Source organism: Carcharodon carcharias, chromosome 9 (genome assembly GCF_017639515.1).
Source record: "Carcharodon carcharias isolate sCarCar2 chromosome 9, sCarCar2.pri, whole genome shotgun sequence".
NCBI lineage: Eukaryota > Metazoa > Chordata > Chondrichthyes > Lamniformes > Lamnidae > Carcharodon > Carcharodon carcharias.
In genome coordinates this window covers 51,529,921-51,546,518 of record NC_054475.1, presented here as the reverse complement: position 1 = coordinate 51,546,518, position 16,598 = coordinate 51,529,921, and the positions used below count along the sequence as shown (strand labels likewise).

At 38.8% G+C, this 16,598-nt stretch overlaps 1 protein-coding gene across 5 annotated transcripts in view; it reads left to right on the top strand.

Moving 5' to 3' along the window:
* trim33 (tripartite motif containing 33) overlaps nt 1-10,538 on the top strand; it is a 188,618-nt gene extending 178,080 nt beyond the window's left edge. For 3 of the 5 annotated variants that reach the window (XM_041195414.1, XM_041195410.1, XM_041195411.1), the window contains 2 exons: nt 3,736-3,810; nt 6,563-10,538. In XM_041195414.1, the coding sequence (XP_041051348.1) occupies nt 3,736-3,810; nt 6,563-6,778 (291 nt within the window). In that variant the 3' untranslated portion in view covers nt 6,779-10,538. The remainder of the gene's footprint in view (nt 1-3,735; nt 3,811-6,562) is intronic. The other 2 variants (XM_041195412.1, XM_041195413.1) reach the window with 1 other exon arrangement.
* The last annotated feature ends 6,060 nt before the right edge of the window (nt 10,539-16,598 follow it).

Sequence of the window (16,598 nt, the reverse complement as noted above, 5' to 3'; positions counted from 1 at the left end):
CACATGCTTAAGCGCTACATTCCAGAACCTAACCATTCTTTCAGAAGTTTTTCCTCATGTTGCCATTGGTTTTTTTGCTGTTCACCTTAAATCAGTGTCCTCTGGTTCTCAACCATTCTGCCAGTGAGAACAATTTCTACTCTGTTCAGGCCTTTCATAATTTTGAATACCTCAGTCAGATCTCCTCTCAACCTTCTTTTCTATAATGAGAACAAACACAACTTCTCCAATTTGTCCACATAACTGAAGTCCCCACCCTACAAGCATTCTTGTAAATCTTTTCTGCACCCTTTCAAAAGCCTTCACATCCTTCCTAAAGTGTGGTGCCCAGAATTGGACGCAATTGTCCAGTTGAGGCTGAACCAATGTTTTATACAGGGTCATCATAACTGCCTTGCTTTTATACTCTATGCTTCAATTTATGAAGCCCAGGATCCTGTATATCTTTTTAACCACTTTCTCAACCTGTCCTGGCACTTTTAGCAATTTGTGCACATATACCCCCAAATCTCCCTGACTTTGTACCTCTTTAGAATTGTGCACTTTACTTTATACCGTCTTTCCTCGTTCTTCTTACCAAAATGTGTCATTCATATTAAATTGTCTGTATTAAATTGTATCAGCCACGTGTGCCCATTCCACCAGCCGTCCTCTTGAATTCTATCACTATCCCGCTCTCTGTTCATAGTTCAATTGAGTCGCATAGCATGGATATATTCAAGGGGAAGCTAGATAAGTACATGAAGTTGAAAGGAATAGAAAGATATGATAGGATTTGATGGCGAGGTGGGAGGAGAATCACTTGGAGCACAACTGCTAACATGGAGCAATTGGGCTGAGTGAACTGTGACTATCTCATTGGACCCTGGATGGGCTTGATAGGGTAGACGCAGAGAGATTTTTTTCCGATGGTCAGGGAATCTAAAATATGAGGGCAAAGTCTCAGAATAAGGGGCCAATCATTTAGGATTGAGATGAGGGGAAATTATTTCACTCAAAGGGTTGTGAATGTTTGGAATTCTCTGCCCCAGGAGGTTGTGGATGCTCCAACATTGTCTATCCCAGCCTTAAACGTATTCAGATTTTTGGTGTTTCAGGGAATCAAAGGATAAGGGAACAGGCAGGGAAGTGAAGTTGAAGCCCAAGATCAGCTATGATCGTATTGAATGGCAGAGTGGGCTTGAAGGGCCATATGGTCTGCTCCTGCTCCTACTTCACATGTTCACTGTGCACACTATATAGTAACTTTCAGTCTTAAAACATTCAGTTTGTAGCTGTTCTCTGATGCACAAAATTTCAGAAGTATTTTGTTTCCTAGTGTGGTATTTGTGCTTCATTTCTTGACTTGGTATTTGTTTTTTTAGATTCAGCCTTCCTTTGGAAATGATGGCAAAATGCCAATGCATTGCCACTTTTTCCATAGGGTGCACTCCTTAAAGCCATTACAAGCCCAAGTCAGTGACCAAGCTTTCCAAACTTTTGACAAAATTGTCCAAAATAAGTAAGCATAATAAAATGCTAAAATTGGCATCATAGCATAAATCAAGGGCCCCTCAAAATGCCAAAATCTATTTGGCCAGCTGCTTTCAGATTCCTCCCCACAATCCAGAATGCCGTAAAACTGATTAATCACTGTACTCAACTAGAAATATTCAGTGCATTTTCCTGGTTAATTTGCTTGAAGGAAATTAAAAGGTAGTGAACTTAATCATTGTGAAAATAGAATCTTATTAAGGTTTTGATGTGATCCCACAAAATTTGTGGTTCCTGCAGGCATTATACACTATCTTTGAGTCCTCTCAAATAATTACTGTTTAGATGTACATACTTTGTTTCTTTCGAACCATAATCTGACTATTGTGACAGATTGGAGTTCAAGGATCTCTTTGTGACCACTGCACTACTTATATACCTCTCTAATAATGGCTTATGGAGTTCATTGCCATAAATAATTGAGTGGTTTCAGAGGGCTATTTTCCAGGTACAAGGACCACATTACTGCTGATGATTATTTAAACTGAGTTGGTTCTTTTCAGCAGCCTCTATCCTTGGGGACTAGAATGGCAATTCACAGGGCACATTGCTTATTTTGATGCTCGTTTTGATTTGAATAATACTTTTTGTGGAGTTTTAAAGTCCTTTTAGGCATGTCTTACATCTTGGCTGACTCTTTGAAAACTTTTCCATTTTTGATTTAATACAACAGTATATGTAAAAGTGGCTTTCTAAAAGGATTATGCTTTTTTTTTGTGTAAAATTCAGCACCAGACCTTTCTTAGCTTCAATGGCTGAAAATATCCCTAAGGTACTAGAATCTTCAAATAACCTGGCAGTTTTGGTGCTATTCTGTGATATTTTAATATAGATGCCTTGAGCAGTATAATTCTAAGTGCTTGTTTAAATTTTTCGCCATTTAATTGAAATTAAAGTTCTACTTTATAGAGGAGGCTTATGATTTCAAACTTTTCTCACCTGTTTTCTCTATTTAAAAAAATTGTTCAAAGGCTACCTGGTATATCTGCAGAAGTTGATGGATGAATTTATGACGTACTTTGTGGGTGTTAAACATTCTGCCTTTAATTTGGCATTTATTTGTATAACAGTTGTTAGGTTAGGAAAAATCTCATTTGCGCTAGCGCCATATGTTCAGGTAGTATGCAAATAGTCTTGCCCCCTAACCGCGACAGACTCTGAATATGTCTGAGTTAAGTTGCAGTGAAAATTTACAATTATCTATTTGAAAAGCGTAGTTATTGCTAGAGGACTCTTATTTGTGTCACGTGACATGTAATAAATAGTGTAATTAATCAATTCTCTTACTCTTCTGTCCCCCTTCCCTACCACATCCTTCAACCGTTCACAACACCACTCCCAATTTTTTCTTTTGTTGCTCTTCTCCTCTGAAAATGTCTTATGCAGGTGTGCTACTCCACAGAAGGTGTATGCTACAGTGCTGCTGTGTGGGCCATTGCTGGCCTTGTTCTCTAATGCCAATCCCGTGGTTGGCCTGGAATGTAAACCCCAATCACTAAGGATCCCTGAATACTGAGGATACCACTATTTCCCTAGTTAAGCATAACTCACTGAACACAGACCAAGAATTGGATCCAGGCCCTCGAGGCTTCAATATGGAACCATATGTGTTTATTCAGTGGGTAACTTCAATGTTTTTCAGTGTTCCAAACTTAAGAGCCCACACAAAATATGGTATGAATTCTCGAGCAATGTTTTGTTTACTTTTCCAACAGCGAGACTGCATGATAAACTATTAAAACTTCCCTACACTCAACAAATTCACAATAAATAGAGACAGGATATACACAAACATTACTGCAGTTAGCGATGTAAATTGCCATCTCACTTTTACATTGAGCAACACAAGATCACTGCTCAATCTGTTCACATCGTAATGTTTCACTCAGATTGCAGAAGATGTTGATCTCATAGGGAATGGTAAACATTTTATTATACAAAAAAGGTTTTGAAGAGCAAAATTAGCATGATAATTGTCAATGATATTGATAGCTATTAACCAATATGTCACCCCTCATTTTTGCATTTCTAATAAACCAGCCTTTTAAGCAAAGGGAGCATGGATTTTTATTGTAGTGAAAATACAGAAATGAGTATGCACTTAAAGGGTAAACTGTACAGATATTAAGGAAACTTTGATGTTTGTCTCTATCGGTGCAACATAAAACAAATTTACGTTATGAATTTTATTGTCTCATAAAGGTTACCCTATTACCTGGGGTTCAAAATGGTCCTCAAGCCCTCATGAGGACCAAAGAAAGGGAAATGAGAACCAAGGTAAAACATCACCCCTGCTTATGACAGACCTGTTTCTTTCTCTGCAGTGTGTATCAGTTGAATTTGGTTGTTTATGTTAAAAAAAAGTTCCACATTATCTTTGTGGAATAAAAAGATAGTGTTTCACCAAGAGGTATCTCAGAATATTATTTTAGCCATTGTCCATTGTACCCGATGAAATTTATTGTGTAAGGAAGTGGATTGACACCCGGGCCTTTCATTTTTGACCCTTGGTTTCAAGTTCACTCAGCTGATGAGACACAAATTGTCTTTACTGGCTGTAAATGCCCCATATGACATGTGATTAACAGCTTCAATCCATTGCCTAATGGATACGGACACACAACAGACTGCTGCTCCTCAGTTGGCATTAAATTAGTAATCTTATTATAGAAGACCAGAAAATGGCAGGTGTGAAAAAATGGGAGTGTCCCAATGGTGTAGGGGATCATCTTCTGTTAGTCTAAAGAAGATTGTGCAGAGTAAAGGCAGCTTTACTCTTTACACTAACATGCAGTGCATAACCTGGAAGTGCTTGATACCGGGTGCCCAAGAAGAGAAAATGTTCAGTTTATCAGCAGCATTTGCTATGTCACTTTGAGCCCAAAAAGCCCAGTGCTGGAGCAACAGGGGATCTCTACTGTCAACAACTAAGATACTTTTGCCATTGTCATATTTTTTGCATAGTGAGAAAACAGGGCTGAGATGGAAATTAAAAAATCCTGTTCCAATTTTTTTTCTCTTTCACTGGCCCCTTTGGAGCCTATTGGTATCCATTGGAAAGAAGCTAATGCTCTGTGCTACCTTCAATGTTAGATTGCATGAAAGTTTAATTCCCTGATGTGTCAGCAGCATGAAATTCAAAATTATAATGTCAAGTGCTTTGAGTGATGGGTCCTTAAAGCTATTGCTAAATGCACATTAAAACTAGTAATTCATTCCTCCGTATGTCTCAGTTGTCTTAAGATTTGCCCAGTTTGTAGCTGATGTAGAGGATTGCAGCAACTGAAGCCCATTTTACTTTGCTACCAGCCCAATTTATTATCCAAGTTGTCAGGAGCATGGTTTCTCCAAATTAAGGAAGCCTGTGATAGCAAAAGAAAGTGAATGTTGAGAGCGAAATAAAGACGTCAAACTGACATAGCATGTATGTACACAAACATTAACCTGATACTTAAGGTCTCAACCTTGGCTCAGTGGTAGCAGTCATGTCTGTAAGTCAGAAGGTGGTGGGTTTAAGCCCACTCCAGAGACCTGAGCAAATAATATAAACTGACGCTTCAGTGCAGTAGTGAGAAAGAGTTGCACAGTTTTTTGGCTGAGATGTTAAACTGAAGCTTCATCTGCTGCCTCCGGTAGATGTAAACAATTCTGTTGCATTAAGTTAGAAGAACAGGGTAGTACCCTGTTGAGCATTTATCCCCGAACCAATCCCAACAGATTATTTGGTCATTTATCTCACTGCTGTTTGTGAAACTGTGTGCGCTACGTTTACCTACAATACCTATACTTAAAGTACGTAATTACGTGGGGTTGTGAAAGACCCTATATAAATGCAATTTATGGTTTTCATCGGGGATGAAATCCACACATGAATTAATGTCTTTCAGGTTTGAGGTATGGTTTGTACGTGGTAAATGAGGACACTGTGGTTTGCCCATAATCCATGTTTTATGTAGTGTGAGCAAGTATATGCATGGAAAGGCTTGAATAATGTAGGAAAGCCCTGGTGTTTGGCATACTGACATTTGTCGCTAGATGGCTAGTGTATAGATTATTCAGAATAACGCCAGCAGTGGGGGGTCGATTCCCCTTCTGGCTGAGGTAGATTTGGGACCTGCCTCCTTGTCCTCCCCCTGAGAGGGTAAGGCAGTGGCAAGTCACCATTGACAAAAACTGTCAAGAAAAATTGCTCAAGATGAAATATAAGCTGATAATGAGCCAAGGACCTGCCTTCAGGCAGAGCGCACTTAACATACTGATATTGTAAAGTAAGTGGATTTACCACTGTAAGACATTACAAATATGATGGTGATGGGGAATATTGTACAATTATAAAGAAATTACTGAGAAAAGTTTGTTTTCCTTATCCTACAGTTGATATAGTTCTAAAAAATATAGACATGAAACAGGACATAACCATTTTGTCTCTGGGCTCCATCTTGTAAAGACTGAAGATTTTAAAGTCTGGTTATATCTTATTTTGAGGATTTTGTATACACTAAACACATTTTCAAAGTTACATCCTCTTTTGAAAGTAGATTTTGTATGCAGATTGTAACAAATCAAATAATTTGTCCAAATATTCTCCTTACCTGAAGATGCTCACCCAGAAGAGTATAGTTTAACAGGGACTAAAAGTCCCTCTGTTTGCCCATCTAAGTGGATGTTTGTGAGTTTACACAGTGAGTTTTAGTACACAGTACACAGACTATTAGTGATTCACTGCTGATGTCTATATGAGCAAAATTTCTCGCAGTGACCATTTGACTGCCAAGCAGGGACCTTGGCTCATTTCCCAGACTCACTCCCAAAGCCTAAGAGCATTAAGCTCAATAAGAATTCAGCTCCTCTCTTGGCTAAGATCAACTAACATAGAACAAATTGGGGAATTGAAGGTCTGTATGGGTTTGTCAGAGCACAAGTTGCCTATTAGTATTTAAGGGCTTTATTAAATGAATATTTTGTTAAAATGGGGATACTGGTGTGTTAGTAGCAAGATTAAATACTTTTGTATTGCTTTCACTTTTAGGCAGATTCAGAGGTGGCCCAGGCCGGAAAGGCTCTAGAAAGCTACTTTGAAGCAAAACTACAGATGGTTTATTCTGACAGAACCTTCACGCCTCTAGTGGAATCAGATTCCGAGCATGAAGATGAAGCTCATTTTAGTGAGGATTCGGACGATGACTTCGTTCAACCTAGGCGAAAGCGGCTAAAGTCGGATGACAGACCAGTGCACATTAAATGATTTTCTCCTCCTTTGAGGGGGAAGATGAACTTCTTAGACTTTTCCCCCTCTTTTTGTGCTCACAGGATGTGAGCAAAACTCCTGTGGCTATCTGCTTGTTGGTTGTAAAAGCTGATATCCACCACACAGTATTTATTAGAGTTTTAAAATGTTTTTGTACAAATAAACAAGACTTTGTTGCATTTGTTCATTACCTGAATACTGAGAGTCTTTCCAGATTCTGTTCCTTTTTTAAAAAAAAAATCCTTGCCTTTACTGATTGATTCTTTGTGTGCTAAACGTTGTAGATGGCATATATTTTATTGGCATGCACAGGGAACTATTTATTAACTACACAAATCTTTAATTTACATATTTAGAAATGGAAATTTTCTCTGTATAAAATGGTAACCTAACACACAGTTATCAGGTTAGATAAACACAGTAGCTCTTGCCTTCCAGGTGCCTGTTCTCATTCAGTTACCTTTTTTCAGCTACCAAGTGTTCAATTAAAATCAGATGCAAAATCTTCAAACGCTTTCTACTGAATGCCAAGGGTTTTTTTATTCTGGTTAAGTACATATGTGCAGTGCAATACTTAGCTGCCATTAACCACGTTTTAAACTATTGGAGGACCACTGTAGCATTTCACATCTTAAAAATACAAGATTTGTTTATTTTTGCAAGACAACAGTAAATAGAATCTTTCATGTACTTTTGTACATTTTTATTTGACTTAGTTAAAAAGAACAGGAAGTGGCCTGCAAACCTACCAATTAATGCCATGACTTGTGAAATGGCCGCAGCACTCAAAAATAAACTATGTTGCCACTGTCACACTTCATAAGTTGAATTTTCAATTGACTTATTTGCTGCAGACTTGTTTTCATACCTTGAAATCCCCATCACTTTAAATGTAATAGAACAGTATAAGTAATCATTTTTCCTGATGTTATTTTGGTTCTTTCTGCACTGTTGGTTTCTCAGTGGATGCCTAACATAAGTCAAGTACAAAATTGGGCACAATCTAAATTGAGAACAGAATCCTGTACTTGTTTAAAAAAAAACAGATGATCTTGTCATTCCTAAACATGAGTGAAAAGGTCATGCACTTGACCGTCAAACAGCTGAAACAAACATCTTCAAACTCTACTGTGATTATTAAGCGAAAGTGATTAGCCATTTGGTGCAATGCGTTTTTTTGTATTGTCCCCTCTCCTTTGGGATCTACAGACTGAATTCAACAGACTGCTGACACTTCTCTCCATACTGACTAAGGCACTGTAACATGAAATTAGTTTGGCCAGCCTCAAGCCAGGTATAGGCTTGCAGAATAAAATTGTTGATACTAACTGTTATATAATGCATGCAATAAGGATGATTGGTGTCAGAAATGGAGAATGTCAAAAGCACAATAGGATGTAACTTTCAAAGGTTACATTGTGCTTTTTTTGTTAGGTGATTTAACAAGATGTAATTGTACCATGAATAGATGCATCATGAATTTGATCCTGGCATTTGTTGGCTGGACAGAAGACTTGAAAGTTTACATTAAAGAACTAACAGCAAGTCAGAACTTCCTTGTAGCTCACTTTATGCTTCAGTCCTATTCAGCAAGTGCTTAAGCATCTATTTACAACAAACGGAGTGTTGCTTGGAGTGAGAATGATGGACATTGCAGGGAGCTGTGCTCTGCTTCTAATCTGCTCTACCTGACTTTGGAAGTGTTGTACCGCGGATGTGAAGAACCAAAAATAGAGTGTATACAGCCAGGAATCAAACCATCATATCTCACCTTGATCATGAACAATTTGTGCATACAACTTCAAAATAAAAGATGAAAGTGATGCATTTGGAAGTATTTCTCTAGTTTTGTAAAATTGAAGTCAGAAGTAGATGGAAATAAAACTACTTAGTGCTGATTGTTCTTTTAAAGTATACAAGCACATGATGCTTAAATGCTCCTTTAGATAATTGGATGCCATCTATACTTTTTTTGTCAGCTTTTTTTATATTGTTACTTGAGAAATGCATGAAATTTGGACATAGGATAGACACTGATACCAAGCTAGTTAAAACCTACAGGTTAATAGAAGTTGTATAATGGGAATACTTGGATCCCCATTACTGTTCAAATATGTAAAACCTCAGCCTCTAAATAAGATAGATATAGATCTAATGCACTGTCAATTTGTGTTTTATACCACAATTTCAGCATTAATAAACTAGTAGTTCAGACCATTTCATGAGAATGCTTGAAAGAAACAGTTATATTGACATCTTAATCAAATATTTTCACTGTTTCAACTTCATACTGATATAAGGCAGCATAAGACTGCTCTTGTACAGTGCTGTCTCATGTACAAATGGTCCAGATATAGACTTTTCCCTTTGACTAATTTTGTTTGCTGGCAAGCTTCTTTGTAACTGGTTTTCTATCTGCATCAGAAATGATATCACTAGATAGTGGAAAAAAATTTAGTGGCTGGAATATATATTTCTGTTGACTGACCCTCCTAAAATTTCCATCGGATATATATCATTGTACAGTAGATGTTAACTTCTAACAAGATATGTATCCCCATTTTAAGCATGTAGCTGGGTACCATTGCCTTTCTGGTCAATTAATCTCAGTGTGAGTACCAGCTGCTTCTGTTATCCCCACACAGCACAGACTTGAAAATCTAATTGAATTTCTAATTCATCCTTCAACCAATTTTCAGATAGCAACCCTTGTAAGTTAATAAATCATCCTCGACTGTTTGTTTTGCAATTTTCTCTCATCCAGTGTTCTGTACTATTTTGGTCACTGGGGTCTGACTATTCTTTTTCAAAAAAACAATAACCCACAATAAGCTTTCAGTCAGAGGTAGGTCATTGTTCAGTATGGTTCCTAAGGGTCAAGTGTTATGCTTCAAAATATAGAATAGAAATAAGTGCATCTGGGGTCTGTTGAATTTAGAATTTGCAATTTTCATGGGCTTCAATGGTACCATCCCTAACTTGATGATTACTTATGATTTTCATTCGAAGTGATGAAACTTAGGGCCTTACTTTCATACTGTTGATGCCTTGGCTCACATCAAATGTGTACGGCAATTCCTTTAACTAGGGCCTGAAAGGGCTGATGCTGTTATATCCAGTTTGAAAGAGGGAGAGGACAATTCATGTAATCTATTTAGGGGTGAACTGCTGGTTGACATTCTGAAGTTACAATAATAGCTTACTTTTAAGTTGTACATTTTTTTCCCCTGAACCTCTTACTTCATAACAGGGATTTATGCTGTACCTTTACTTCTAGGGTTTAGACTGAAATCCAAAATGGTATTATGAGGTCCCATTATGATTATCACTGATGCAGGGTTGAAGTTGAAGAAAGTCTTAGATTTGATTGTACAGCAATTATTACTTTTGATAGTTTTGAAAAGCTTCTTGTGTATGCCATAAAAATATACAGCCTTACTAGCTACTGATCATACTCTTTAAAAAGTCGATCGTCCTATGGATGAATTTTAACGACTTCACCTGTTTTTTTTATGATTGCCAGTTCTAACTGTTGCATCCGCTGTGTTTTTTGCTATTTTGTAACTTAAAAGTTTACAGTATTTTTGTCAATGAGTTATTTAAAAGCCTGTCAACAGTTTGTAAATATTACCTGTTTTAAAATATTACGGAATGTTGTGTTGTAGACGATGAAAGTTGTTGCATTAGAACAGACAAAATGCTTTAATTGGAAACTTTCTCCTTAGTCATTTCTATTAAATTGTACAGCTGGCAAGGGGCATGTAGTGATGGAGTGTTTTTCTTGTGCCAAAAAAGCAGATGTGACCTATAATGCAGCCATAGAGCACAGTCCCAGCTCTCAAATAAAATTCAAGGCACCATTTCCACAGAAATAGATGATTTTCCTGTTTGTTTTAATAAAAAAAGTTTTTTTTTGTTCAGCCCAGCTGACAGGTTTCGGCTAGGCCATTGAAAACAAATCAGTTTGATGTATGAGATTTTGGTTGTACATTATTACTTCTAATACCAGCAATCCCAAGTTTCACAATGTAACTGAAAGATTAATCCAAGCCTTTCTCTTGGAAATTTAATCTTGGGCCACGCAAGCGTAATGTTTGGTTAGGCCCATCTTCTTTTGACTTGTGGTCATTGGTAAAGTTACAATAAAAGTTGTTTAGCTGAAAGGAAAAAAGGGAGAATGTGTTTTGCAGCATCATAACACCAGTGTTTCAGCTCCTTTTCAGCAAAGGAGGAAGGTAGAATTCATATCAATATTTTAATCTGCTGTAAGGTATTTGTAAAGCTGTGTTGTATAATGGTCCGTTCTGGATTAGCAACAATTATAGGTTTTTTTTTAACTCATGGTTAAACTGTGTTTTTCCCTTCTTTGTGTCAGCTTGGAGTGGGGAAGGAAACAGACTACTGCTAGAGTGGTCTGTTAGTATGTATTGATTTTGAGGTTATGCCAGTCAGAACCATCATGAGTTACTCTGAAAATTTATTGTCTACTAAGTAGACCTGAGCACTTAACAGTGATAGATAGGGAGACATCCTATTTTCCCACATTCTGCTCTAGTAGCCTTGTTCTGAGGCAGCTCTTCAGTTTCATTTCTCTTCAGGCTTGGTTCTGTTGTACATGGGGGAAAAGTTCAGTCGTCATTTCCCATGTTCTTCAATTTTAAACTACCTCATTTAGTCTCTATATATGTGAAAGAGAAACTATTGTGACGTCAGTTCAGTTGTGGCTTAAATCTTAGAATGGTTACAAAGCAGAAGGCGGTCATTCAGTTCATTGTGTCTATGTTGGCTCTGCGAGAGCAGCTCAGCCTGTCCTGATTCCCTGCCTTTACCGCGTGACCATGCAAATTCTTTCTCAGATAATTATCCAATTCCAATTTTGAACACTATGATTGAATCTTGAATCTTCCCCCCACCACACATGGGCAGTGCATTCCAGATCCGAACTGCTCACTGCATTTTAAATTTTAAAAAAAGTTTTTCCTCATGTCACCTCTGGTTCTTTTGCCAATCACTTTAAATTGATATCACCTGATTCTTGACCAGTTCACCAATGTGAACAGTTTCACCTTATCCACTAAAACCTTTATCTAATCTCTCAACCTGTTATTCTCCAAGAAGAACAATCCTAGATTCTCCAAACTATTCTTATATCTGAAGTCCCTCATTCTCGTAACCTTCCCTGTGCTCTTTCTGATGTCTTTGCATATTTTCTGGTGTGGTTTCCAGAATTGGACACAACTCCAGTTTAGTCCGATCCAATGTTTCATAAAAGTTCACCATAACTTCTTTGCTTCTGTACTCTATGCCTGTATTTATAACACTCGGGATTCTGTACACCTTATACTTTCTCAACCTGTTCTGCCACCTTCAATGATTTATCCCTTCTGCTCAGGCATCACCTTTAGGATTCTATCCTTTATATTGCTTTCCCCTATTTTCCTACTAAAATGTATCACAACACTTCTCGGCATTAAATTTCATCTTCCATGTGATCACCCATTTCACCAGGCTGTCCTCTTGAAATCTATCACTATCCTCCTCTCAGTTAACTATATGTGTTATGTCTTGCAAATTTTGAAATTGTGGCCTGTACATCCAAATTAGGTTATTAATATGGATCAAGACAAACATTGGTTCTAATATAAATTCCTGAGGAATCCCACTATATACTTGCCTCCAGTCCGAAAAACAATCATTCACCAATACCTTGTTTCCTCCACTTAGCCACTGTCGTCCTTCCATAGGCTTGTCAGCAAAGTTGAAGTCCATCAACCATATTACCCTCATCAACACTCTGTTACCTCATTGAAAAGCTCCAATCAAATTAAGTAAACACTATTTGTCCTTCACAAACCTGTACAGACTTACTTTAATTCATTCACACTTGTCTAATGCCTGTTGATTTTTGTCCCGAATTATTTTTTCTAAAAGCTTTCTCCCCGCCAACGTTAAGCTGACTGGCTGGTAATTTCTGGGCTTATTCATATACACCTTTTGAACAAGGGTGTAAAAATTGTGATTCTCCATTTTCATTATGACTTTGGCAGCTTCTTTACAACTTTGGTGTCTTCTTCAAACTTGAGCTGAGTTTTCAACCTAATAACCACTCTATCACAAAGACCACTAACTTAAGCTGTCAGCTGTATTAGCTTAGTAGTGGTTTTCTCACCTCAGAGTCAACTGATTGTGGGTTCAAGTCCCACTCCAGAGACTTTGCACCTAATTTATACTGACATTTCAATGTCGTGTGGAGGGACTGTTGGCAGTGCCAACTTTCTGATGATAAACCAAAGTTTTGGCGCCTCATTAAAGTGGATATAAAAATTTCATGAAACCTAGCTATGTGTAGATTGGTTGCTGCTTTCCCTGGCACAATAGTAACTACATTTCAGCAAGTGTCCCTTCTGACTGTTAAGCACTTGGAGACATCCTCAGATTGAGAGAGGGACTATACAAATGTAATTCCTTCTTTCTTTACCTTTGCCAAGCCTAAATTCAAACATGCACACTTTTGTCATCTCCAGAATCATCTATACTAATGCTCTCCTGGCTAACCTCCCATTCTCTTGCCTTCCATAAACTTGAGGTTCATCTAAAACTCTTGTGTCAACACCCTGTGCAAACTCAGTCCTGCTTACCCATCACCCCTCAGGGCCTCATTTAAAATTCTCACCTACGTTTATAATAGATTTATGGCTGTGCTCTCTCCCCCTCTCAACTTCCTCAGCCCTATAATTCTTCTGGCTATTAACACCACAAGTCGTCTTAACTCTGGTTTCCTGTACATTTCTCCCACCATTGTGCTTCCATTTGAGTCCTCCCTTATCACATTGACCATCCGGCTGCCCTAACAGTTCCTCTAGCTTGGAATTTACTTTCTTTTTATGGCTGTTTTTAAAGATGCTATGTAAAATCAAGTTGCTTAAAAAAAAGTACTTTATATTGTCTTTGGTTGAAACAAATTGCCTGATTACCCAGGGTTTGTTGAGAGGAGGTACTGGTGTCTTGCAGCAAAGGAGGAGACCATTAAACCTATCACGCCTGTGTTGGCTATTTGAAAACGCTGCCTAATTTAGTGTGTCTCCCTCATTTTTGCCCCCATAATCCTGCAAGTTGACTTTTGCACCACACTTTCAAGCAATGCATTTAAGATCTTAACAACCTTGTGTGGAAAAAATTCTCTTAATTTCCCCTTGAGCTTTTCTGCCAATTATTTTAAATCTATAGCCTGATTATTGAACTGCTTGCAAACTTCAGCAACAGCTCTCAACATTTTGAATACCTCGATTAGGTTTCCTATTCCCTTCCTCTGCCCTAACGAGAACAATTCCAGCTTTTCCAACGTCTTTATATAACTGAAGTCCCTCAACCCTGATATTATAATAAACCTTTGTACTGTCTCAAAGGCTTTGTCATCCTTCCTAAAGTCAAGTGCCCAGACGTGTACACAGCGTAGCTGAGGACTAGCCAGAGAATTGTAAAGATTCAGCATAGCTTTTTTTTATATTCAGTGCCTCTATTTGCAAAGGCATACACCCTATTCACTTCAAAAACAGAATTACCTGGAAAAACTCAGCAGGTCTGGCAGCATCGGCGGAGAAGAAAAGAGTTGACGTTTCGAGTCCTCATGAACCTTCGACAGAACTTGAGTGGATCCAAGAAAGGGATGAAATATAACCTGGTTTAAGGTGTGTGGGGGGGGGGGGGGGGGGGGGGTGGGGGAAGAGAGAAGTGGAGGGGGTTGGTGTGGTTGTAGGGACAAACAAGCAGTGATAGAAGCAGATCATCAAAAGATGTCACAGACAACAGAACAAAAGAACACATAGGTGTTAAAGTTGGTGATATGATCTAAACGAATGCGCTAATTAAGAATGGATGGTAGGGCACTCAAGGTATAGCTCTAGTGGGGGTGGGGGGAGCATAAAAGATTTAAAAATATTTAAAAATAATGGAAATGGGTGGGAAAAGAAAAATCTATATAATTTATTGGAAAAAACAAAAGGAAGGAGGAAGAAACAGAAAGGGGATGGGGATGGAGGAAGGAGCTCAAGACCTAAAGTTGTTGAATTCAATATTCAGTCCGGAAGGCTGTAAAGTGCCTAGTCGGAAGATGAGGTGTCATTCCTCCAGTTTGCGTTGGGCTTCACTGGAACAATGCAGCAAGCCAAGGACAGACATGTGGGCAAAAGAGCAGGGTGGAGTGATAAAATGGCAAGCGCCAGGGAGGTTTGGGTCATTCTTGCAGACAGACCGCAGGTGTTCCACAAAGCGGTCACCCAGTTTACGTTTGGTCTCTCCAATGTAGAGGAGACCACATTGGGAGCAACGAATGCAGTAGACTAAGTTGGGGGAAATGCAAGTGAAATGCTGCTTCACTTGAAAGGAGTGTTTGGGCCCTTGGGTGTCCCTAGTCCACTCTTCCATCACCCCCTACTCCTCAACCCCCTCCTACGGCATCACCCCATGCCCACGCAAAAGATGTAACACCTGCCCCTTCACTTCCTCTCTCCTCACCGTCCAAGGGCCCAAACACTCCTTTCAAGTGAAGCAGCATTTCACTTGCATTTCCCCCAACTTAGTCTACTGCATTCATTGCTCCCAATGTGGTCTCCTCTACATTGGAGAGACCAAACGTAAACTGGGTGACCGCTTTGCAGAACACCTGCGGTCTGTCCGCAAGAATGACCCAAACCTCCCTGTCGCTTGCCATTTTTACACTCCACCCTGCTCTCTTGCCCACATGTCTGTCCTTGGCTTGCTGCATTGTTCCAGTGAAGCCCAACGCAAACTGGAGGAACAACACCTCATCTTCCGACTAGGCACTTTACAGCCTTCCGGACTGAATATTGAATTCAACAACTTTAGGTCTTGAGCTCCCTCCTCCATCCCCACACCCTTTCTGTTTCTTCCTCCTTCCTTTTGTTTTTTCCAATAAATAATATAAATTTTTCTTTTCCACCTATTTCCATTATTTTTAAATATTTTTAAATCTTTTATGCTCTCCCCATCCCCACTAGAGCTATACCTTGAGTGCCCTACCATCCATTCTTAATTAGCACATTCGTTTAGATAATATCACCAACTTTAACACCTATGTGTTCTTTTGTTCTGTTGTCTGTGACATCTTTTGATGATCTGCTTCTATCTATCACTGCTTGTTTGTGCCTACAACCACACCAACCCCCTCCACTTCTCTCCCCCCACCCAAAGCTCCCCCCCCATCCAAAGCTCCCCACCCCCCACCCCCACACACCATAAACCAGCTTATATTTCACCCCTTTCTTGGATTCACTCAAGTTCTGTCGAAGGGTCATGAGGACTCGAAACGTCAACTCTTTTCTTCTCCGCCAATGCTGCCAGACCTGCTGAGTTTTTCCAGGTAATTCTGTTTTTGTTTCGGATTTCCAGCATCCGCAGTTTTTTTGTTTTTATCTCACCCTATTCACTTAATTGCCTTTTGAACTTATCCTGCCACTTTCAAAGATTTGTGTATATGCAGCCCATGTCCCTCTGCTCTTGCACCACCAGAATTGAACACAAGGTCGATGGTAGTTTAACCCAAATCTTCAGCTTGGCCCCAGTCACCTCCCCTTCCCTAGTGACTAGGAATTGGGATCTAGTCTATCTCTCTCTCTAGCTCTGCTTCTTAAGTGAAAAGGCAAAAAAGGTTTTATTAGTTAGCTCTGCTTGGCAGTTTTCAACTGTCATTTTTAAATAACAAGTAATTAATTAAAAAAAATCAATTTATTGCTTTGACTTTTTGCTTAGCAAGTGGTTTATGTTTTAACTTTTTGTTTGAAATTCATATTTAATATTG